The sequence below is a fragment of the Pteropus alecto genome, unplaced genomic scaffold (genome assembly GCF_000325575.1).
Source record: "Pteropus alecto unplaced genomic scaffold, ASM32557v1 scaffold86, whole genome shotgun sequence".
NCBI lineage: Eukaryota > Metazoa > Chordata > Mammalia > Chiroptera > Pteropodidae > Pteropus > Pteropus alecto.
The window spans coordinates 1,477,470-1,502,355 of record NW_006442109.1 but is presented as its reverse complement, the minus strand read 5'-3'; the positions used below and the strand labels follow the sequence as shown (position 1 = coordinate 1,502,355).

The 24,886-nt window shown below is 39.3% G+C and overlaps 1 protein-coding gene across 1 annotated transcript in view; it reads right to left on the bottom strand.

Moving 5' to 3' along the window:
• Positions 1–24,886, bottom strand: part of SLC35F4 (solute carrier family 35 member F4) — a 167,152-nt gene that overhangs the window by 13,540 nt on the left and 128,726 nt on the right. Inside the window, exons 2-4 of the mRNA XM_006920142.2 lie at positions 11,537–11,722; positions 6,529–6,826; positions 1,607–1,826 (exon numbers count right to left, since the gene is read on the bottom strand). Of these exons, the coding sequence (XP_006920204.1) occupies positions 1,607–1,826; positions 6,529–6,826; positions 11,537–11,722 (704 nt within the window). The remainder of the gene's footprint in view (positions 1–1,606; positions 1,827–6,528; positions 6,827–11,536; positions 11,723–24,886) is intronic.

The following is a 24,886-nucleotide window of genomic DNA, read 5'->3' as shown; positions in this document are numbered from 1 at the left end:
ATATTCAGATGCTACTGAAAGAGTAGAAAAGCCTACATCTCCTCTTTCCCCCTCTTCTGACAAGGCCCTCCATGTTCTCATGGATCATCCATGGTGGTGGTAAATAGAAAAGAGAAAGGTCTCATTAGCATGAGTTCATTCAAGATATCCTTAAATATCTATTGAGTCCCTACTTTTTTTCCTGAATTATTCTAGGTGTTAGAGATAGACGTAGAGATGGCTTTATGGACATATGACCTGTGCAGATGCAAAGGCCCCATGATTAAAAGGGTCTCATCCCTGGTTTAATGTTCTGCTGTTACCATCTAGAAAGTATTAATATTTTTTTTTTTAACAAGGGACCTTGTGTTTTCATTTTTCACTAGGCCCCACAAATTATGTAGCTTAAATTAAGGTCCCTGCTATCAAGGATTTGTCAGGGTACCTGGTGATGGACAAACAGTGCTCCACATGTGAAAACATGATGCTAAGCCCTTTGGGTGTCAAATCTAAGATTAGCTAGTGGAGAGAGTGATACCACATCTGAGTATATTCTAATGGCATCATAAACTGATTCGGAGTTTCTCATCTTATCAATTATCATAGTTTTCTACTTTATGTTCATGTCAAGCTTTAGTCTTAAACTCAAGCAGCATCACCCAAGTTGCAACCAGAATTGCCGATTGGCTATTTAAAAAAAGTTTTCAGGGTTAATGGCTATCATAAACTCTCTATCAAATATAGACAATTATCTCAGCATTTAGGGCAGAAAGAACTCTGGACTCATTGCATCAAGAGCAGTATTTTGATAGCAAAATATGTTGCAAATCCAATCTTAGATATCTCTTTCAGAGAACAATAATTATGTGATGCTTATCTTCTGAGAAAAGTCTATTCATTTACACCTCCTTCTGAAGAATTAGTTTCTCAATTTTTTCATCATGGTGACATAGTAGATTATATAAATGTGATCTGGCTCCTTAAATTTGCATGGTTTTCAGTCAATCAAACATAGAACAAGCATATAGTTTTTTAAAACTCCATGTTATTTCTCAAAGGAATAAACTCAGAACTGAAGTGATTAGTGGCAGTTTAATGCAGTTCAGTTAATTTGTACTCAAAAGTAGCTGTTGCTTTTAGTTCCATTCCCAGATTAGTCAGATAGACATACAGCCACTTTAAACAACATCGTGCCATTAACAGTGACTTTAATTACTGTTTGGTAATCTTATCTACTTATACCAGTATTAATGAAATCATCTGTCGTGGGGGAAACATGAGGAAGTTGATTGAAAAAAAATAAATCATCATCTTTACTGTGGCTAATTTTCTCAGGCCCTTCTTTACTGAGGAGAGAAGTTGATCACACCGTTAATTCTAAATAAAAGAGCTTATTTTCCCTGTCTTAGTGCCTCTTGTTGAAATCAGCTGATTGCTCAATGAAAATCTCTTTATTCTTTAATGATGTTGTAACTGCCTAAGCATCCTAATGAATATTCAAATTCCAATCTGTACTTGGAACCAGTGGGAAAGTTTTACAGAAACTTCATGAAACAAAGCAGCTCTCGTGATGCCAAGGAGTTATGACTAAGGGAGGCCTCACGCATTGAATCAAGTGTGCTATTACCCTCACTCCCATGAACCTGTCCTTCAGCACAATCCATGACAGCAAGAAGACAAAGGCTTTGTTACAACAGAACAGGGCAGAGACATCCGTGGCTGTCAGCTTCTTTAAAGCCAATAAATACAGGTAGTTCGTCAAAGTCCATAGAATAGAAAAGGGAGCAGTTCTTTTGAGAAAGAGTTTCAATGTCAGACCATCTTCCCCAAAAATCCGACTGCATTCCCTAGAAAAGAAAAAGAGGTTAATAGTCAGGTATTATTTGCGTCACATCTTGTGTTTCCTAACTCCTGACAGCTATTATCAGGCAAGAGCACAAACACCGAAGACTTGTCATTCATCTGTGGAACATACTAAACCCAGTCCTGCCACCTACAGACCACAAAGGGCTCCACGGAGGTGCAAAGGGTTCCATGGCAAAGAGCCTGCATCTCCCCAGGGACAGAGCGAGGCCTCTCCTATCTAGTTATGTTCTCGAGATAACAGGGGCAGCCATTCTGCCCTTGCTGAACATTCTCAGAGAAGCCTGGAGAAATACAGAATGAGTGGTTGCTGGAATTACTAGCTATTAAAGAGAGAGAAGATTCTTTCCAAATGGGCAAATGCAGCAGGATCAAGATGGCTGCTACCATGTGATCTGGCCGTAGACAACTTGCAGCCTCACATATCATGTGAAGCCTCACACAGCTTGAGATGTTACTATTCTTGACACTATGTCTCTTTGTAATATATCTGCCCAAATGACTAATTTTTTCCCCCTCTGGCATTTTAAAGCAGAAAAACAAAACAAAACAAAACAACAACAAAAAAACAAAGAAACCTTTTGTAATAACCCCAAAATAGTAAAAAATATAAATTTGTCATATACAAATATTGGGCTGTTTGGAGGAATTATTTTAATTCATTTGTAAAAATAGTCACTTCAGTTAAATCTTTGATTTGTTTGATTTCTGACTAAATTGGTTATTTAGCCCAAGGGGACATTTTAATCAAAATGTTCAATTTAATGATACAGGTAGGCACTAATAGAAGTGATAGAGTAAGTGCTTATTTGACTATAGACTGAAAACAGGCTTGCCACTGGAAGAATTTAGCTTGATTTTTTTCACTCAGTTCACAAATATCCAGCCACTTATTGGGCAACTATGATGTGCCAAGCATTGTATTTTTGAGATTGGCATAAAAATCTTGTTCAAAGCAACAAGTTACTAATATTTACGTGTTTACAATGAAATCTATTTGCATGGGTCTAGATTGTACTAGTGCTGGTTTCTCTCCCAGCTTTTTTCAGAAGAGAAATAATTGTGCCTCAAAGCATTGCAAACGAAGGTAATCTCTAGCCAATGTTTGCCTCACATGGGTGAAGCACTTTCTCCACAGAAGGGCCACATAGAGGGAAGGGATGACATAGTGGTGAGGCTCTAAGCACAGTTGTATGGCCTTCAGTATCAAGTCTCACAGTAAATGTGGCTCCCAAGCAGCTCGGAATGCTGGGAATTGCAGGCCAGTGATTTCGGGATGGTTAAAAATGCAGTGTTCACACATAGAAACTTATGTAGCGGTTTACTTTTTGGTGGAAGGCAACCAAAAAGAAGGATTTTTCATAAAATTAAAAGGCGATTTCCCAAAGGTAAATTTTAACTTGAAAAAGACAGAACTTTAGAGAAAGGATTAAATAACCTAAAAGCAAAAGCTTCGTAAAGGAAGCAGAAATAAATGATGCGTGCTTACACACACAGGGAAATCATGGGTGCTCACACAGACAGGGAAATAGGTGGCCTCTCTCGATCCTACAGTCATGGAGATATTTGGAATCAGAGCCACACATAAAACAAGCAGCCATTTTCAGATACATCCTGGGCACAAGTTTCATATCCTGTACTTACAAAGGGATCTGCTCCATGAGAGTCTGTCAGGGAGAGCCAGAGTTTAGAGTTGTGGGTTTATCCTGACATCTACAACTACTAAATGCCTTTTAAAATACACATTTATGAAAGACCACAACAAACTCATTTCTCATTAAAGAATTTCTTTTCTTATTCCGGGTCCTAGCCAGTGATCCTTCTTCCTTCTCTGAGTCCACCATCATGCTGGGTTGAGTGTTCTCACACAGAGAGTGTTCTCATGCATGCAAGCAAGCGCATGTCCTGAAGAGGAGTGGAGGCATATGGACAGGGAGAGCCTCCCAGGCAGAGTGCTGCTGAGAGAGAGCATCTCAGAACTTCCCATAGAGACTGTTCTTTTCACCTGGCCCATCCTGTACTCCAGGTACTGGATACCTCATTATTCCACTCTTTTTCCTGTCTCGCACTGCCAACCTTCTCTCTATTTATCACTGCTGTTACAGGAATTAAAAATGCTCTCCATTCAAACACCAGGTCACATGAGTAGAACCCTATGCTATTTAAACATTAAAGTGCTAAGAAATGCAAATTTTCAAAAAAGAATAGATTTCTATGGAGAAGCCAATCACAGTGGCTCTCGGGATGATGAGATCAAACTTTCTAGACAAGAGTCATTGATTGACAGGTGGCAAAAATTTGGACTGAAGCTTAGAAGTTGGGGGACACTAATAATTTAATTATGGTCATCATCATTGTAGCAGCTACTAGTTATTGAACTATTTCTGGATGTCAGATGGCATCTTAAGCACATTTCATAGGTATCTGACATAGACCAATATAACTTTGACTCTAGTTTCATGCTTTCTGGAGACTTTTTTCCTTAAGAAAAAAACCCTATTCAAACTATATATAGTTTTATATATATATATTTCTTCTTGTTTTAAATTCACCCGAGGCAATTGAATTCTCTTGATAGTATATAAGTAGAATGATCAAAATTATCAAAAACTACTTCCAAATGGACAATTGTTCTCATTTAGATTTGATATTTTAATAAAAATTCTTTTGATGTTAGTGATAAGGGAAAAACTAAAAATGCTTTCACATCGTTCAAGAGAAAAGGAGAAACTAGGCAGAGGGTCTGGCACTATGGGACAAATTCTGTTTCTAATCTTACACGCTAACTCTGTTTTCCCCTTGCTGTGCCCTGAGAGCTTTGGGGAGTGACTTCTTGGCAGATGGTGTTAATGAATCTACAGGGGAAAAAAAAGATCAAGGATCTCAGAATTTCCTGGCAGTGTTTGCTTCTCATGTGAAGGAGCGCCTGGAAAATATTCCCTTCAAAGACAATGTTTCCTGCTTGACAATAATTTGGTTTTAGAAATGATTCTCTTCACTCCACCCAAACTAACAGGTGGTGCTGTCATGTCAAATCACAGATTTCGCTAAATTCAGAGTTAGTCCATCATGAGAGATGTGGTAAAGATGAAGCTTTTTCCCAAAATATTTCTGTCAGCAGCAGCCTCTTGTAAATGTGTTTTCTTAAACAAAACCGTCTTGGCTGGCTCCGAGGCACTACTTCCCATAGTAAACTCCTGTGGTTTGTATCAGTGTGTGTTATCTAGGCTGTAAGAGCCTTCCAGCAGAACGCACCCGCCACGGGTATATGCAAGCATTTCAAAGAGGGAGGATTTTAGTCTGATAATCATGTTCCCTGCAATCATTTATTAAATATTGCTATTACAAAAGACCTTATGCCCAAGATCATGTCTATTTCTATGAGAATCAAATACAAAGAATCTTTCACAATCACGAACAGGTAGAAGGCTTCTTTCTTTCCTCCAAACTAGAAAATATTTATTATTTTTAAATTTCTTTTTTTTAATTACAATTGAATTTTCATGAACACATGGGGAAAATCAGCCCACAGTGTGATTTTAATATTCCCGGGCCCTTCCAAGCTGATGATAGAAAATAGAAATTGAAGATTCACCCTTCATAGTTTATTAAGTTTTTAAGAATAGTCTTATAATGCACCAATTGTAATAGTCATTCTTTCTTTTCCTTAGGAACAGGAAAAGAAAGAAAGGTTATTTGGGCTCTTGCAAGACAAATGTATTGTCATTTGGCTGAGAAACAATAAGCGAGTGTGGACAACTATCGCTCTCCCATGCCATCCACTGAGGTCCTGACTACTGTGTTTTCTTGGTGATCAGAGTGACTGTCTTGGAAGCGATTCCTTAGCTCTGGGCTTTTCTTTTCCAAAAAACTGTCTATTAGCAAAGGTACTTTGATTCAATGCTGCTTTTACCTTCCTTGAGTGCTATGCAGGGCTGGATGACATCGGCCTTGCCAGCTTCCAGAGCTCTTGAAGATGGGGCTGCGGAAGCCAGGTTTAGCACAGAGCAACCACTAGAACCATGGTACTACCAGGTTCCTGGCTGGCAAACCAACAGGCAAATCTCCGTGTGCTCCTAGGCAACAAAGAATGGCATCTTTCAAATTATTCCAGGGCCAAACTTCCCTTTGCATGAAATCAGGTCATCAAATTTGCTTAGGGACCACAGTGTCCAGAACATTAAGTAAATGTTTTTGTAACAATTAATTTTATTAATACAGTTTTTTTTCCCTTGGCTTGAGACACTGGGTGTTCTTTTAAAACATGACTTTCAGAAATAAATAGATCTGGATTGAAATCTGGGTTCCATTATTTATAAGCATGTGACCTCGGGCAAGTCATTTAACCTTTCTAAACTTGTTTCCACTTGTGTTAAAATGAGGATAATAACACCCCTGTAGAAGGTGGATATTACCACCAATGCTGAGGAAATAAAGTAAGATATACAAAAAGACCAGCACAGTGCCTGGCACGCTGTAAACCCTCAGTGATTTTTTTCTTTTTTTTTTTTTTTTAGGGGGAATGATTCTGTGTCCTAGTGTTCATGCGTTCATTACCAACCCTAGATCCTGTCTCTCCACACTCTCCCAGTCAACTCGGCTGGTGTTCCAAAGAGATGAGATCATGCATATTTGCATGGAATTATTTTAAAACATCTCCTATTGGTTATTTAACATAAAACATACCTGAATTTTTTCATTGGAGATTGCTTTTCTTGAGCTGTGGCCAGATGACCAGAATAATAGACTGGGAAAAACATAATGTTCCAGTTTGTTGAAAACCAAGTCATGAAAAACGGACAGTAGAAGTTCTTATAAGTAATTTTTACAATCTGTGTGGTTCCAACCCAAGATGATGACACTGATAAGATGATCAAGAGTCCCCAGACAGCCTTCAGAACCATAGATGTGCAGGACAGGCAGCGAGCCTTGATTCTGTTTTCTTGGCTGCTGTTCTCAGGATGCGTCTGTGTTCCATCATCCCCTGAAAACAGGAAAGAAATACAAGGAATCAGGTTATAAAACAACAATCAAAGAGGCAGACAGCAGAATCACCAGTGGTTTTCTTTTCTATCTTCTATTGAAGAGGCTGATAACTCTGGCTCATTATCTCTGCAGAATCTCTGCTTTGTAAGGTATGGTAGTATCTGGACCTCCAACCAGGCTATGATGATGTTCATGAACTTGGTGGATGCTGTGCTGTTCTCCAGTATACTTTAGCCACTTTTTTGTAAGAGCATTACACATTTCAGCCCCAAAGACTTTGGCCTTGGCCACACAACCGGCTTTGTCTAATCAAATGTGAGCAGATGTGAGTATGCCACTTTCCAGCAGAGCTTGAAGAGGCACCACAAGGTCTCACCAGCTCTCTTTCTCTACCTCTGTCACTAGAATGGAAATTCTCAAATGAGACCTGCTCTTTCAGTCTATGCAGAAGAATGAGCAGAACCCAACCAAAGCAGCCTTATATCTGCTGACATGAAAAGTGAGAAACAAGTACTTGTTGTTCTATTTCACTGATTTTTTCAACTGCAGCAAAGATGACTTTTAAATTGAAAGCAATATGTCCCAAGAACAGAGCAGTCCTGACTACGCAAAGTCATTTCCCACCTCAGGACAAATTACCATTTAATGTAGTTCTGGGAGCACAATGAGTTCTACTTTGTATTTTTACATTTACTAAAAATATTAGTAGCATTTTTTTTCATACTAAAATAGTCAAAGCTCTCTAAAAATGACAATCATAAAGGCCTTCTCTCCTGGTAGAAAAACAAGTTCAACACACCAAATTTATGTACCTGTCAAGAAGTTAAATGGGAGCAGAGGACACCCTGAGTCCCTGTGCTCCCCGAGATCTCAGGTGGTAGAATCTTAGTGGAAGAGAGGCAGAATTGTCTGCAAGATTCTCTTCTGTGTCTTCAGGCATCTTCCTTAAGCACAAGTTTTATCTTGGGGTGAGGGGTGGGTGGTGAAGAAAGTGGTGCCATCGGCCGATTGCAAGTGGTAGTAGATGGGTTTCTTACTTTACCTCTCTAGAACCTGCTGGCTCTCCCGCTGAATGTGTTCCTCCTGCTTAATGAGCCAGGCGTGACTGCCCCACTGAGGTAAAAACTTTTCCCCAGCTAAGATTTTCTGATAATTATTCGGGAAAGTGAATTCTTCATTGGGGAATATTAACCAAGTAAGGATGAACACAGCAATTACTATATAACTTCCAAAGTTTACAAACAGTGCTGAATTCTCAGGGCCTAGGCCTCCAGAAGATGAAGACTGATATTCTTCTATTCATTCATTCAACCAAATCATGTGGTGACTACCAGGAGCTAGGTAGCTAGTTGGGTCCCAGGGGTTCAAAGATGAAAGACATGAGTTCATGGCCTAGTAGAAAGTCAGAAAACACATCCAATACAGTGTGATAAGAGCTGCCTATGGCAAATACAAGGCCATATAGAGGCAGAAGAGAAGCACTTGTTAAGGGGTGGGATGGGAAATAATCAGGGGGAAAATCCATGATGCGTGACATTGAGATGAGTCTGGAAGTATGCATTGGCCAGCTCCCCTGCCTGTGTACAGGCAATACCTGCTCTTGAAAACAGTTCTGCAAATTCCCTCTATGATCATGTGGTTTATGCAGAGAGTAGAGGGGAAAAACCTAAAATGAATAAGAGGGTAGAATAAGAGACTCTCATTTTGGGAGCCTAGGAAAAGAACAGGAGCCTACTCAATTAAGTATTATTCCCACTTTATAGGTGAAAAAACTGAGACTTGCTTTAGGGTTGCCTAAGGTTGAACGCAAGTCAGTATGACCTCAGGGTCCAAGCCCTTTATTCTGAATACTCGTTGTGTCTAGGATTCAGATTTGAGTGCTCTGTTCAATCACTGGAAGTTTCAGAAATGGTTTGAAGAAAAAGTTCCATTTCCTGGTGGGAATAGCAGTCTTTCATGAGTTTAAGAGAAGTGACACTTCAGAGAAAGGTGTACTCTACTTCGCTTCAGATCACATTATTCTCGGGGACTATCTCATAAAGAAGAAATGATTCTACAAAGATTCTAAGTATCCCTTTGTGCCGATATCTGCCTTCACTGTCACCTTCTTTGCAGATTGCTTCTGTGCTACCATCATACCATGGTAGTACTTTTGGTGACATCGATAGTCACCTAAATCCTCCCATAGCATCAGCCCATTCTTCTTTTGCTAACTAGATTTAATCGTTGCCAATTCTTTAATTTTACCATCTATAGATACCACAGAGAGATTAGGTCTCCAGAGCTCTTTTATTTTTCTATTTTAAACATGATTTTTACAGTATTGCTTAGGTTTATAGTTTTGTGTACATTATTAAAATTAATTTACCAGGAACGGTATCCATTTCTATGAACTTTGATTGGAGTCATACAAATTGGTGGGAGAGGCTACTGGAATTTGGACCCATGCCTGTTAAGTCCTAGCCCTGCTGTGGTATAGCCCTGAGTACGTGTTTAAGTCCAGTCTTAGCTTCTTTATCTGTCAAACAGTGATAATAATTATCTCATAGGATTTGTTTTAAAAATCCTAGGTGAAGTACCATAACATTCATGAAAGCCGAGTGAGCTGCTTTTAAGAATATCCTCCTTTTCTCCTTTTTCTTTAGTGCCCTGGAACATCCAAGTGCCTTCTGAATCATCACAGAAAGAGTAAATTATGTCCCATGTGATCTTTAATGATATAGTCTTTGAAATCTGTAATCTCTATATGATAGATAGGGCAGGTCTTTATTAACCAGCTTATTTAATTAACTGAAACATTCTGTTCTGCAGATAACTGGGATAATAGGAATATTACTGCAACTTATAAAAGCCAATTAAAACTTTCTGAAGGTTTAAGATGTCATTTCCTTTAGTTTTTAAGAAGAATTTTAGCCTTGGGGTTCATATCATTTAAAAATATTGTCAATTTTTGAAAAATATCTCTTCTCATATAAAAAAAAAACCTCTTCTCAAATTAGTAAGACACTAGAAGAAGCTTTCACATCTCCTCTCTATCTTTGTTTACCTCCATCTCTAACTGCATCCCCGTCGTTGCCATTTCTCTCTCTTTTATTTCTTACTACTTGCTTTTTTGGATGGAGTATTTTGCTGTTTTTGCTGCTGTTATTGTCTTTAAGAATGCAAGAGATTTTAATATGTCTCTGGCCAACCTGAGGAAACAAATCAGAGGAGAGATTGAAAATGCAGGTAGAAGAGAAGAAAGGAGGTGATCATGGATACAGGAGAAGGAGTTAACATCAGAAACGTTAGAAAACACACGACTCAAAGGTGGTCCCGCAATGATGGCAGTTGGCAAACAAAAGAACAGAGACATTTTGAGGAGGAGAAGAAAGCATCTGTTAGCATACATTTCTTTTGTTCTTTGGGGGAAGGTAGAAGTGCGGTCACTTAATGAGAGGAAGGAAGTATGGACTGGGCGCTTGAGAGCATCCTCTGGGGAAGGCGATAAGATGTCCACCATCAAGAAATAACAGAATTGGGCAGCAGGCTGTCTTTAAAAATGATAGATTTAATGAGAAACTCATGGACATAGTTATGAAATTTATCTAGCAATTCCGGTAATCCAAGTAATGGAGTTGGTGAGTGGTCAGGCAGATAAGAGGAAAGGATAAGATCTTGACTGATCAGGAAATGCTAATTAGGGAGGCAAGGAGAGTCCGGAAGGAGGTGTGAAATTGGGAAAACTAGAAGAGCTCCAAGGACTGGCAGTCTGATAAGGACAAGAGCAGGATCTGTGACTTTCCTGGAATTTTTATTCTTCTCTGTATAGGCACAAGTGTGTTATTTCTGAACCTCAGGGCTGAGATAAAAGATGCTGGCTTTTGACTCTTTAAAGATGAGACAACCAGTTACCTTATAAATGCCATTAGATGTCATTGTTTAACCATGTGTTAAGCCCTTCAACGATAGGTTTTGGTATTCAGTTTCCGAGCTATACTATATACCACCGATAGATTATACAAATACGCTTCTTGATTTATGATCGGTTTATATCCTGATAAACCCATTGTGAGTTGAAAATAGTGTAAGTCTAATATGCACTTAATATTACACTGTAGGCAGGGGTCCCCAACCTTTTTGGCACAAGGGACCGGTGCTCCTATGAGAATCTAATGCCTGATGATCTGAGGTGGAGCTGAGGTAGTGACGCTAGTGCTGGGGAGTGGCAACAAATACAGATGAAGCTTTGCTGCCTCGCTTGCCGTTCACCTCCTGCTGTGCGGCCTGGTTCCTAACAGCACCAGTCAACAGCCAGACTGCCCCAGGGATTGGGGACCCCTGCAGAGCGCCTGTTGTTTACCCTTTTGACCGCAGGTCTGAATGGGAGCCATGGTGGCTGTCACAGTCCAGCATCACAGGAGAGTATCGTATAGCATATCACTTGCCCAGGAAAAGATCAAAATTTAAAGTATGGCTTCCACTGAATATGCATTGCTTTCACACCATTGTGAATCAAAAAATCCTAAGTCGGACCATCGTTAGTTGGGGACCATCTGTATCTATACATTTCCCTTCTTCCTTCTCCCTCCACTTGATAAATCTTTCTCACACCACTCCTAAGAGTTCATGTACCATTTCTGTGTTCTGTACCAATGGTGAAATCTTTCATGGTCGGTTAGAAGGTTACCTGGACACACTGTTATTTAAGAGGAGGTCACCAGCATACCTGATCTGTTCTGTCTCTCGACTCTATGCCCACAAACTCCAGAGGATCCTCGGCTCTGAAGTTCAAGAATAGGAGCAGAAGAGTCTTCGGTGACAGAAAGAGGGGACAGCTGTCTACTGATGCCACTGTGTGAACTGGGGCAGTTGGCTCCTGGTTTACATCGAGTAACTGATGATCTGGAGGTACCTGGGAAGAGAGAGTTCACACCAGTTTGAGAACTTCCTGGAGGAAAAACTGGAAACAGATTTTAAATGCTTTTGCAGTAAAATATATGGCAGCCACAATCACAGTCCATATGGAACATCTGTTAAGCTCGTTTCTAATTATATAAAAGGGGCTCCTAAAAAGAAAATGCTATGTTGTCAACGTCTGTGTCTCTAAGATAAAAGGTCTTTTTAGATAAATCCAATAACTAGAAATGAACATTAGAATATGGTGTTTGTGTCGCTACATCTGTTCTGAATTAGAACTGTTAACACTGTCTAATAGTTTGCCTCAAGGACAGCAAAGTGTTATGTTATGCTCTCTTCCTCCCTTTTCTTCTCAACGTTGACTGTTGAATTCCTAACTGATAAAACTGCCAACGGTCTCCTATCAAATCCGCTATGCACTTTCCATCAGATTGATCCCTAAAATTCAACTTCATTGTGTCTCCTCAGGCACCTCTGGCCTCTGTCCACAGTTATAGATGAAAACTCAGCCTTCAGGACCCTCCAAAGGCTAAGCCCCTTCCTATCCCGATTACTCTTCCATGACCCCCAACCTGGGGTGGCTTCCTGGGCTACCAGTGCAGTCACACAGGATGCTGTGCTCAGAAGGATCCCCCCATCCCCCACCACCATACACATGTGGGGAATGATGAGATCTCAACATGAGACTGCCAGTGTCTGTGGGGGCCTGCACTCACCCAGCAAATATCTCCATGTTCAAGGAAGCAGACATTAAATAGCAAATTTAAAAAAAAACACCATGACATGGAGAGAGGGAGAGAAAGAGGGAGACATGCATAAGAAAAAAACATTTTCTGCTTTTTGACCAAGGAGCCCTACATTTTCATTTTGTGCTGGGGCCTCGGATTACGTTGCCAGCCCTGCCCCAACCTGAATACTCCATTTCAATGAAGCTGGTTCTGTCTGTGTTCTGACACCTTATTCTCACTGCTGAAAGCTTTTAAGACTTTCATGGGATATTCCTCTGCCTGGAACACTCTAAATGGATCCAAATCCTTGAACACTAAGATCGAGTCCTGATTAGTTCATTTGGTCTTTGCTATCAGATCATATGCATCTATACTTTCTTTGAACTTATATTGTCTCAGTTTATTTTGACAGCAGTCATGCACCAATAATTAATTTTCTTATGTGTGAAGACTTTGAGTCTTTGTCTACATAAGCCCCTTTCCCGCCCCCCATGTTGGAGACTGTGTTGTTTCTTCTCTTTCTCCTCCTCCCCTCCCCCTCCTCCTCTCTCCCTCCCTCTCTCCCCACCCTTTAAAGAAACTTTTAAAGTTTGGAATTTTATATTTACAGGAAAGTTAAAAAAGATACTCCAGAGAGTTCCCATATACTCTTTATCCAGTTTCCTCTAATGTTAACATTTTATGTGCCCCTGGAGCATTTGTCAAAATTAGGAGATTAACATTGGCAATTACTATTCACCACACTTCATACTTCACTTGGATTTCACTAGCGTTATCACTAATGACCTTCTATTCCGGGATCCCATCCAGGATACCACGTTACCTTTAGTCATCATGTCTCCCTAGTCACCTATGGTCTATGACAGTGTTTCAGTCTTTCCTTGTTCCTCATGACTTTGACAGTTTTGAGAAGGGCTGTTGAAGTATTTTGTAGAATGTCCTCCAATTGAGATTATTCAGATGTTCTTTCTCATGGTTATATTGGGGTTATGCATTTTGGGGAAGAACACCACACAAGTCAAGTGTCCTTGTCACATGATATCAGTTGTTATATGCTACCAATATAACTTATTACTGATGTTAACCTTAATCACCTGGCCAAAGTAGTGTTTGCCCAGTTTTCTTATTGTCTTTCTCCCCTTTCTATACACTGTTTTTTGGAAACAAGTCACTAAGTTCAGCACACACTCTGGAGTGAGAAATGGGGAGGTTAAACTTTACCTTCTGGAAGAAGAATGTCTACATATATTATTTGGAATTCTTTTGAAATGAAGATTTGTCTCTTTTCTCCCTTTATTTATTCAATCATTTATTTACATCAATGCAAACATATTTATTTTATACTTTTGATTATGATCAAACCTTTTTTGTTTATTCCTTTGCTCAAATTATTTTGGCTTTCTACATTGGGAGATTGCCTTCTGAGTTCCTTTGACATATTCCATTCTTTTTTTTTTAGCTCTTCCTTACTTTCTGACACTGCAGAATGCTCTGGGCTCATCTTTCATTTTCCCTAGAATCAGTCATCTTCCCAAGGTCCCTATTTCCTTTAATTGGAGAATAGTATTTAGAAACCAAGATCTGGTTGTGTATTTATTGTTATTGGAGTACACCTGAATGTAGGTTATCTCAATTATTAGAGCTAGGAAATATGTGTATATATATATGTCATTCCATGCATTTACATATACCCATAATTATTCTTGTTACCTATATATCCTACACTTTTTACATTATCTCTAAGAACTAGGTAAAATGCTTTATACATACTGTGACCTCAGAATATACCTGTTGACTTTGATGAGGAGCAACTGGAACGGTTAGATGTAGAGTATCAGAATCAACCTGGACACTGAGGGACATCAGCTCCAAGATAGATATACTGTTCTGACCTCTCTCTGGCATGTTTGTGTTTGTTCTTTCTTGAAATTATGAGTTCCTTTGGTTTCACTGATACAAGGTGGAGAACAGAGGCTGTCATTTCTCTGGGTCATGGAGGCTATGTCTTATGATGGTGCTTCTAAGATGGTAAAAAGGAGGTAGAAACTGTCAAATGAAAAGCAAAATCTTGAAATAGCTATTACATCTTGGCTTTAATTTGGCTTTGAATACATCGTGTTATGTACTATGTGAGTTATCACTTGAAGCAATCAAATCACAACCTCAAGGAGAAGTGATGTCCAAAAAAAGAAAGTTTGAGTTTCTGAACCATCACCTCCAACAAGAACCTAGAACAGCAGCATAACAGATACAAGTGTTAATTCCACAGTCTAGACCTCTTTGATAATGACAAAAATATATCTTTTTTTTCTTTTCTTTCTTTTTCTTTTTTCTCAATCTTGAGAAAAAAATAAGTAGAGATATATAAAAATAGAGTTAGCTGTACTATCAGTAAGTGTCTCAAGTTGACTTAATTAAATTTATTATTTAATCTTGGATTTAAAAAAACAAAAAATGCATAGCTACACAAAAAGTCAACAGAAGCATTACATACTGATTATTATGCATAAATTAATGCTATGTTAATGTGGTGATCAAAGTGTCAAAAATATATAAGGTTATTATTTTACATATCCAAAATATTTACTAAAACTTTCACAACTATGTTTCCAATTGAATATTTCAAATTCAATGAAAAGCAGCTTTCTGAAAGTCAGTGAACCCTCATTTATTCATGCTCTTCAAGAAGGATTAACACTCAGATACTCCGAGTCATTATTAATTTATCTTTCAAGTATCTTATAATTTATTTTTACACGAGATGTGCCTTCTCATGTTTTCTTAAGTGAATACCAGGTTTTGTTTTATAGTGATTTGGCAATTATAGGTGGAAAGGGAAAAGTCCAAAAATAAGTTGGATAGCAAGTTGAGATGGAGTCGAGATAAAATATTGGCCATAGTTATTAAAAAGTTGGTAAATCAAGTGTAGCTAGCAAGTGTTGAATTTGAAGCCAAACTAGTAATTTCTCTTGCTTCCTCATTTTCATTGAAGAGTTATGCTCTGGCTTCTGTACCACCTTATGCAATATAGCTCAAAGCCCATTGCCTGCTGCCAGCTGCCTCCCACTGGTTGATTTGTGGAAAGACCGAAGAGCAGTTGAGTGGAGATATTTAAATCATTGTCCTAAAAAGGTGAACTTTAAACTTCAGAGCCAGGCCCAGAGAATATTCAGGGTTTGGGCCAGGGAACAGTCATTTTCAATCCTGTAAATGAGGACACTGCCCCATGCTATATGGTCTTGTGCCATTTAATTAATATAGAGTCAGTCCTGACAAAAATAAATACGCAGAATGTCACCTGCGATGCAGTCAGAGATTATAAATAAATCATATCTATTTTCTGTGCCACAGCGACTGCCTGGGCATTACAAATTCAGTTAGTGAGCAGTGTTCAGACTGTAATAGGTATTAAGAATAAACTATATTAGGAGTGATGGATTGGAAGTCCCTAATTGGTCACACCAGACAGTCCCCCTCTCTCCCTTATAAAGACATTCTTGCTTAGGCAACCCTTATACTTGTCAAACACATGTTCTGGATTTGTATTCTAAAGAAGAGGTGGGGGCAATATTCATTCATTCCGGCTCTTTTCCCCCAAATAAATTATCATCCTTAATACTTGGTCATTTAGATCATTTCTGGCCCTAAATCTCCCTCCAGTATCATCGAGCTTTATTTCTTCTTCCCTCAACTATGGCCCTAATCACACCAATATTTTATTACATCTAAAGTCATTTTCCTAATCCAACTGCTTCTTATCTTGCCCATACCCTGTCTCTGAGTACTCAATCTTGTTACATCTTCTGTCATCTGTAGAATTAGATTATGGGTTCCCTTGATGATTTCTGCTGAACATTCATAGAAATCTGAAATGGATTTCTAAGTATTCCCGAAGTACCTAAGGAAGAATTTTGAATCTGTTTGGCTGATCTTATATATGAATCAGCAGAAACATTCCAAAAATTGCCTTTAAAAAAATCTCTGAGCCCAGTTAACAATTCCCTGAATGTTTTTAATGTGTTTTTAACCTTGTCCCTCTGTCCTATTTTTAACTGCCCAGCACCCAACTCCCTTCCCATTTAGTAGGACAATCCCCACCACCACCACCCACATTATGCATGCCTTGGTGAGAAACAGTGCCCCATATTCCACAAAGGAAGCTAAAGGAAACCAAATAATTCTCCCTGCCCCTGATAATAGGGTACAGGCCTGACTTGGTTTCAGTCGATAGATCCTCTTCTCTAGAACCTTGGCTCTCAAGGATGCCAGGATTATTGCTAATTCATGAGTATCACGTAGTAATGGTGATAACAGCATCCTGGCAGATTGTCCCAGCTGCTCAGCTATGATGGCCTCTCAGTTCCTGCACATTTTCCAATGTTCTGTTAGTCTCTTTTCCCAAATCTACCCTGTGAGTCTCCAGTTTATTAATCAGCCATGACTAACTTCTGAGGCTTTCCATCCAGAGCCCTGTCTGATACTGACTTTCCAGGGCCTTCACATGCATCCAACCTCTCAGCTCCCTGTTCTTTCCCCTTTCTCGCTGATGTCTTCACTCTCCACTTTTTTTTTAATTTAAAAATTTTTTCAATTCCAGTTGACATGCATATTATATTAGTTTCAGGTATACAACATAGTGATTAGACCTTTATACAACTTACAAAGTGATCCCTCCGATAAATCTAGTACCCATCTGACACCGTACATAGTTATTACAATATTGACTATATTCCCTATGCTGTACTTTACATCCCCATGACTTGATATCACTGGCAAGTTGTATTCTTAATCCCTCCACCTTTTTCACTCATCCCCCCAAAGCCCTCCCATTTGGCAACCTCACCACTTCTTTTTGGATTGCAGCCATCTCTATGGAAGACAGTCTCTGTTCTCAGAGAGGGGCCCATTGAGAGCATTTAGGAAGATTTACTGCAGTTCTTGCCTGCTCTCCTGTAAGAACCTAATGGCATACATTCTTAAAGGGGCATAGCTAACCAAGTTACCCTTGCTAAACACCTTGGAGCAAGTTTCCCCCCAGAAGATTGCTGGCTGATTCCCAGATAAAAGTGGAGAGGGAGAATCTCTAAGATGCACCAATGTCACTTGTCCCTGTGTCACTCCTGCCACTCTGATGCCAAAAGCAACTGACATTCATTGGCCATACAGTAAAAAGGCTTGCCCTGATGGTTTTAAAATATTCACTTTAACTCACGAAAACCAAAAGAAATTTAGGATCCACTTTAGAACATTTCCCAAAGAGATTATCTCAACAAGTTGAAGAAAAAATAGATAAGAAAATGCTGTGCTGTACAAAGAAAATAGACCTAGAAGTGCTGTCCTAGTCTGGTATAAATCTGTAGTTTAACTACTCCTAGAGCAGTAAATATACTTTTGGAAGTCATACCTTTGAATACACACCTTCTTCTCTGAGAAAAGAGAATGGCTTTAAGATTACACTTTTTATACTACCATATACACTATTGCTAAAACACATACAAATAATGTAATAATATTTTAAAATCATATTTTAGATGCAGTGGGTATGTTTATGCTTGAAAATAGTAACTTCTTGTTAAGGTATGCAACCGATTCTAATTTGTTTTCTAATTCTGTTTTACATATGTTGAGCTTGTTTCCTGGCATCATCCTGTTTGCTTTTCATTAAGCCTTTGCATTACTTTCTTCTAGTTAAGCCTTTGTCCTTTTTGCCCCCAAAGTCTTGATTTCCTTGAAATTTGAACCAGAGTATTACCCATATATAGGTATATACAAAGGGTACTGAGATTCCTATGTACGCTGCAGCATCTCTACCATCCTCATGCAATGTCTCTATTGCCCTGAAAAATCTTAGAAAATATTCCCCACTGACTACAGAAATTCCTTACTTAGAAATTCCTTTCCTGGAATATATTCCCTTCCAAATGGCCCTGGAGAGATTCTTGATTGATAGAGTCAACAAAGCATTGATAAGGCAGATTTATAATTCATTATAGTCAAAAAACAATTCAGGATAAATAGAAAGACCTGTGGCTATTGGCGTAATTCTGTGATAACCCATTAATTAACAAGTTATTGATGCCTACTTTGTGTCTAGCCCTTGGCTAAGTGCAAAGAAGACAAGAAGGCATGATGACTGCCCTCATTTTCTGTGGTCCATTAGGGGGAAAGCCAATTACACAGTAATTTCTATAATAAGAGCTAAATGCTGAATGAGTGGACAAGCCGGCCTTTAGTCAAGGAGCCAATTGACTGCTCAGCCCCTTGCCACTGTCAATGGTACCCAAATACCTTCTTATTTGGGACCTGGCTTTCAAACCATAAGCCTATAGATCAGACTATGTATGCTTTGTTCATGAGCAGAAAGAAATAAATGAGCATTCGAGTATGCCAGGGTACAGCTAATGCTATTAGCATATACATTTGTCACTTGGGAAGCAAGTCAGGAACTGGCAGAGGCAGCTGATTGCTGACTTAAGCTACAATTTAAATAATACTATTTATAAGTTTCTGCCTAGAGGGATACAAAGAAAGTTAAACAACCAGTATCAGGTCATTTTCACAATTGTTATGGGTGTCCTCACTTACCAAATCAGTGGGCTGATACATTGCATGAACAGAAACCTACAATAATTCAAGTCCCAGCTCCATACTCATATAAGACTCTTCCTCACTTACCTAGATCCTACTCTCCCTTCAACGTCTAGCTCCAGGCATAACACCAACTGTCTGGGCCCAATGTCTACTTTCAAGCTTAACCACTGCCACTAAATGGTTTTAAGCAGGGAAATGGGATGATAAGATTTGGATTTTTAGAAGATCACTCTGAAATGTGGAGAATGGATTGAGAGGGAGTAAATTGGAGATAGAATGACTTGTAAAGAGACCACTGGAGTGGTCTAGGGAAGAGATAAAAGTGGCTTTGAAGAGGTGGAAGCAGTGAGGTCGAAGAGAGGTAGACTTGAGAGCTATTATAGAAGCAGAATCGACATAACTTGATAAATAATTGGATGTAGAAAAATGGTGAAGGTGAAGAAGGAGTCAAGAAGAGTATCAGTTTTTGTCCAGGACAATTGAATTGATAAGACTTCATTCACTGAGCTAGAAAAAGGACCTAGTTTTGGGGGAGGGTGATGAATGCAGTCTGAGACATGTTGAGTTGAAGGTGCATAAAAGTCATCAGGGGAAGTTGGACAGCAGGATGTTGGGCACACAGATCTAGAGTTCAGAAGATATGTTTGAGTCAGAAACACAGATTTGAGAGTCATCAGTATATGGACAAGTCATTGAAGCCATAGGAGAGGTTATGGGTTGAATTGTCTTCCCCCAAATTCACGTTGAAGTCCTAACCTGGAGTATGTCAGAATATGACCTTATTTAGAGATAGGATCTTTACAGAAGGAATCAAATTAAAATGAGGTAATTAGGGTGGGCCCTAATCCCATATGACCAGTGTTTTTATAAAAAGGGAAAATTTGGACACACACACACACACAAGGAAAACATTATATTAAGATGAAGGCAGACACTGGGGTGGTGCTTTTACAAGCCAAAGATTGTCAACAAATCACCAGGAGCTAGGCAAGAGGTAAGAGTCATGAAATAGATAACCTACCACAGGCCTCAGAAGGAAGCAACCTTACTGACACCTTGATTTTGGACTTCTAGCCTCCAAAACTATGAGACAATAAATTTCTGTTATTTAAGCCATCAAGTTTGTGGTACTTTGTTACAGCAGACCTAGAAAATTCATACAGGAGGGAATGAGACCATCCAGGGAGAGAATGCTGATTGAGGAATGCAGATAACTTGGGCTCGCATTCAAGAAAACCAGTAATTAAAGGGATATTAACCTATAAAAAAAATAGCTAAAAAGGCGGAGGGGAAATCCAGGAGGATGTAACAATATGGAAGCCAAAGAAAAGAGAGTGAGAAAAGAATACCATGGCACAAAGTGTGCTTTTGTGACATTGACAGTCATTGTTAACTGTGGAAAGTGTACTGTTGGTGGAGAAGTGGGGGCGAAAAGACTGGCATTTATTGAGAAAGGTGTGGGAGGTGAGAAAGCACACATTTGTGTGCTGTGGAAGTATAGACAGCACACAAATGCAAAGAGAAAAGAATTGTTTTCTGTACAGAGATTTTGAAAACAACAAAATAATGTGACTTTAAGAAGTAGATGAACCATACCAAATCTGTTATGTGGAAGGTGGAGATGGACACTATGAAGACGGATGGATGGAGGGACAAGACCAAGTGTGTCTATCTTGGTTCACAACAAATTGGGGCAAAGAGGCTGCAAAACAGGGGAATTATAATTCAACATGGAAAGCCCTACTATACTGGAAAATCCTGGGCTTAATGGAAATGAGGATCTGCAGGATGGTTGGATGGATGAATGGATGCAAGAAAAGATAGCAGAGCCAGGTAATTCATGGTAGTTTGTAAGAAGAAAGAAAATCCTTTATTTTCAAGTGCAAAAGGTTCATAAAAACCATGCATGGCTTTGTATTTTAATAGGAGAATATGTAAAATTTTCTTTAAGCTCCCTGAAATCTTCCTACCCAGAATTCAGGGGACCTGATTTAGGATGTTAATCGCCTCGCTGCTCCCATGGTTGTTACAAATGTCCAATCAAAATCCTCACTATAAAGGTCATTTCTTGGCCAAAGATGGAAAATATATATTAAAGTTCTGATCCTTTGATAAGCAAACAAGAGTAAATATCCCCTGGGAGTACTGTATTCACCAAAGTGAGGCGAATTACAGCAGCTTTGCAAGTGATAGAATGCTTAATGCACTGACAATTGAGCATAATATATTCTAAAATTCTCTTGTAGAGACAGCTCTTGCAGTTTGTTAGGCATGCTCTACTCTTGCAATCCTGAATTTATCTAATGGAGTGGAAGATACTTCTGATGTTCACACTGTCTGGAAAATGACTTAAATTTACTACACAGGGCCTGGAATAAGGCAACAGGTCCTGCTGGCATTACCTTCTCAGCATTCCTTGAATCCATCTCCTCTTGCCATCTTGACCTCTCTAATTCCCCACGTTATATCCTCATTGGCTCTCTATTGCATATACATGCTCCCGGTCCCCAGGATTGCACAAGAGGAGCTGCCATGTGAAAATGGGTTATCTGATATCAGAGAGAAAACTCCGGGTAAACCTTGACCCATACACCTATATCCCAGAGGCTAATTTTCCTGGCAACTATTTGTTTTAGCTAAAGGATCTCTGGCAAATCTTATTCATTCATTCATTCATTCATTCATTCATTCATAAACAATTACTGAGAGATCTCCTGTGTGCCAGACATTGAACTAGGTTATAGGGGCTACAAAGAGGGCAAAGACCAAGTCTGTCAGTCTTGGATCACAGTATATTGGGGGCAAAAAAGCTGGCAAACAGGTGAATTACAACCTAATATGGAAAGCACTAATATACGGACAAATCTTGGGCTTAAAGGAAATGAGGATCTGCAGGAACTTGAGTCTGGAATGTATGAGAAATTGTAAGACCGCAGAAGCAGGAACACTTCAAGGCAGTCACTCCTTGGGAAACTAGCCAAAATCAGCAAGAAAACAGCATGTTTTCTGTGGGGTCAACTGCACCATCTGGATTCAACAATAGTGAAGCTAATTGGTACAGTTTGGGCAACCAAACCAATTGTGGTTTTCAGCCTTAAAAACTGTAATCAGCTTCTTTTCTCAAGCCTTATCTCACAGAACCAAAACCTTTGGTTTCTTTCAGCTCACTGTTCACTTTGTCTCAGAAACCTTTTTTTTTTTTTTTAATTAATATATGAACAAAAGGTTATAGGAGTATAGAAGACTATGCTTTATATGTTTGTGTCTCCAACATCAATGCCTAGAACAGGAAACCTGGGCTGCAGGATCTTTCTGTAGAGAATAGATGGATAGTGAGTCAGCTTATGTGCTCAATCCTGCATCCAACAAATAGTGAGTACCTACTATGTGCCAGTCACTATGTTAGATGCCAAGCAGAGCTTAACTGATTGACAAAACAGACAGAGTCTCATCCTTGTGAAGCTTAGAATAAGTAAACAAACACAGACATAAGAATACAGCCTGAGTAAGCAAATACATCAACAAATGATTACAAATTATAAGTACTCTGAAGAAAGCAAGAGAGTGTGGTCATAGAGAATAATAGAGTGGTGTCTAGGTAGATTGCGTAGTCAAGGGCTGTCCCTCTGAAGAGATTAAAGGTAAGTGGAGACCTTAGGATGAGAAGACAGACATACAAAAACAGAGAGAAGAGTGATTCAGGAAGCAGGAATAGCATGTGCAAAAATCTTGAGGTGGAAAAGGGTTTGGTGTGTTTTAGGAACTAAATACAGGTCAGAGTAGATGGAGTACAATAGACAAAGGAGAGAAGAGCATAAGATAAAGTTAAAAAGGAGATAGAAGCCAGATCAATTTTGAGGTAGGATATCCAGATACAAATACCTACTGGACAACTGGACAAATCTGACAAGAGTTCGGATAAGGACAAGATTGGTCACACAAAGTTGGAATCATTAGCGTAAATGAGACAGTGGAAGGAAGGACAAGAAATTAACTACCTAAATCTATGAACACAGAGTAGTTGCCCAGAGTGTGCAAGATGAACACCTGGGGAATAGTCCTAGGGAACACCTATTAGTACGCAGTAGAGAAATTCAGGTCAGCAAACAAAACAGAGCAGGAAGAGAGAGGCAAAAACAGAGTCAGAGGTGAGAATCCAAGAGAAGAAAGTTTCAAAAAGGAGATACCAGTTAACCATTTCAAATACCACCTAGAAGTCGAAGAGATTGAGAGTAGAAGAAATCTCCACTGACTATGATAATAAGGATGTCACAGGTGACTTATGAAAGCAGTTTCAGTAGCGAGTAGGGGAAGAAAGTGTAAAGAATAGGAGTGAAGGCAGAGGTTTGAGAAACTGGAAGTTAGACATCATCAAGGTCCAGTGAAAGGTTATTCAAAACATATGGGACAGTTCTGGCTATGATAAAGTAACTTGTACAGTACTAACCCTCCCTTCCATTACAAATAAAACTGTACCACCTGTGTGAGGCAACTGTTTTCCGGCGCTGGCCAACAGGTGGTGCAAAATTACAATCTCTAAGAAAGGTCACAAGGTCAACTCCATGATTTCCAGCTTCTACTTGGAGACAATTTTCCTCCCTGTGGTGCAGAAAGCTGAATCTGAGCATAGGCCTGAGTAGGGGAGGCAAAGATCAAAGTCTGGGGCAACTGAAGTCACTGGAATTCATAGAGCAGTCAGAGAGGAGGGAACTGTGACTTCTGAGGCTGTTACGAGCAAGTCACAAGTCACTTGCCTTTTTCTCCAGCCATGCCATTGACCACTTCTCCCCATCCAACCCCTGGGTCTACAATCTGTAAACTCATATTTAAGTTTCAAGACTCAGTTCAAGTGTTGCCCACCCTTAAGGACACTCCTCGACCATTTGCCCTCCTCTGCAGGTTGCACTTACCTAATTATCGCATATTGTATTGTAATTTCAGCGCCTGAAAACTTAGTTTGACTGTAAGCTTCTTAATAGTATGAGTTCTGTCTTCGCCATTTCTGAGTTTCCGGTCCTGGCACTTAGTAGCTTTTCATGAGGATTTGTCAAGTTGCCTGGCCCTTGAGGAGAAACTAGATGTAGCACCTAATTATGCTCTACTGTGTTCAATAAATTTAATGTGTATGTCCTATCATCCTCCTACATGTTCAAGAAATATTTAATGACTAATTGAATAAATTGACAACTTTAGAAATGCCTTAATTAAGGACAAGAACCAAGTTCTACTTGTTTTGAATTTCTTGTACTTCTATGAAAAGATGTTGGGTACACATTAACTATTGAATAAATACTTGTGAAATGGATCGATTAGCAGGAAAGTCGATAAATTCCAGATGCATTAAGAATTTCCTAATAGTTGCATCTTTGGAATGTGAGCATGGAATGGAAATTGCACTGGCAATTACTTTTAGATCTCCCATGAACACTAGATGCAGTGGACTCTAAGGGACTCTCACATTTAAGATCTGACAGCAAGGACAGGATTGTTTTTGTGTCCCTGTTTCTGTCTTCTGGGTAGAGACATTAATAGACATGCTGAGTTGGTCTGATCAGCAGGGGCATGGAATAGAATCAGCTTTCTAGGCTTTTTGGCAAATCTTAACAGAGTAATTATATAATTTATTGTGTGTCTGGCTCTATCAGGGCTTTAGATCAAAGTGAAACATCTGAGGCTTGATATTTACAGTCTTGTTTGAGGGGCAAAAGGAGAGTCTGCTTAAGCTTCCCTGAGAAAATGGCAGTTAGTGACATTCTCTATATCTTCTTCTCTCCTCATCAATGGACCATGCAGTCACAAGCTCCAGAGTCTCCCTGTCCTCCCAGAGTCTCAGTTACTCC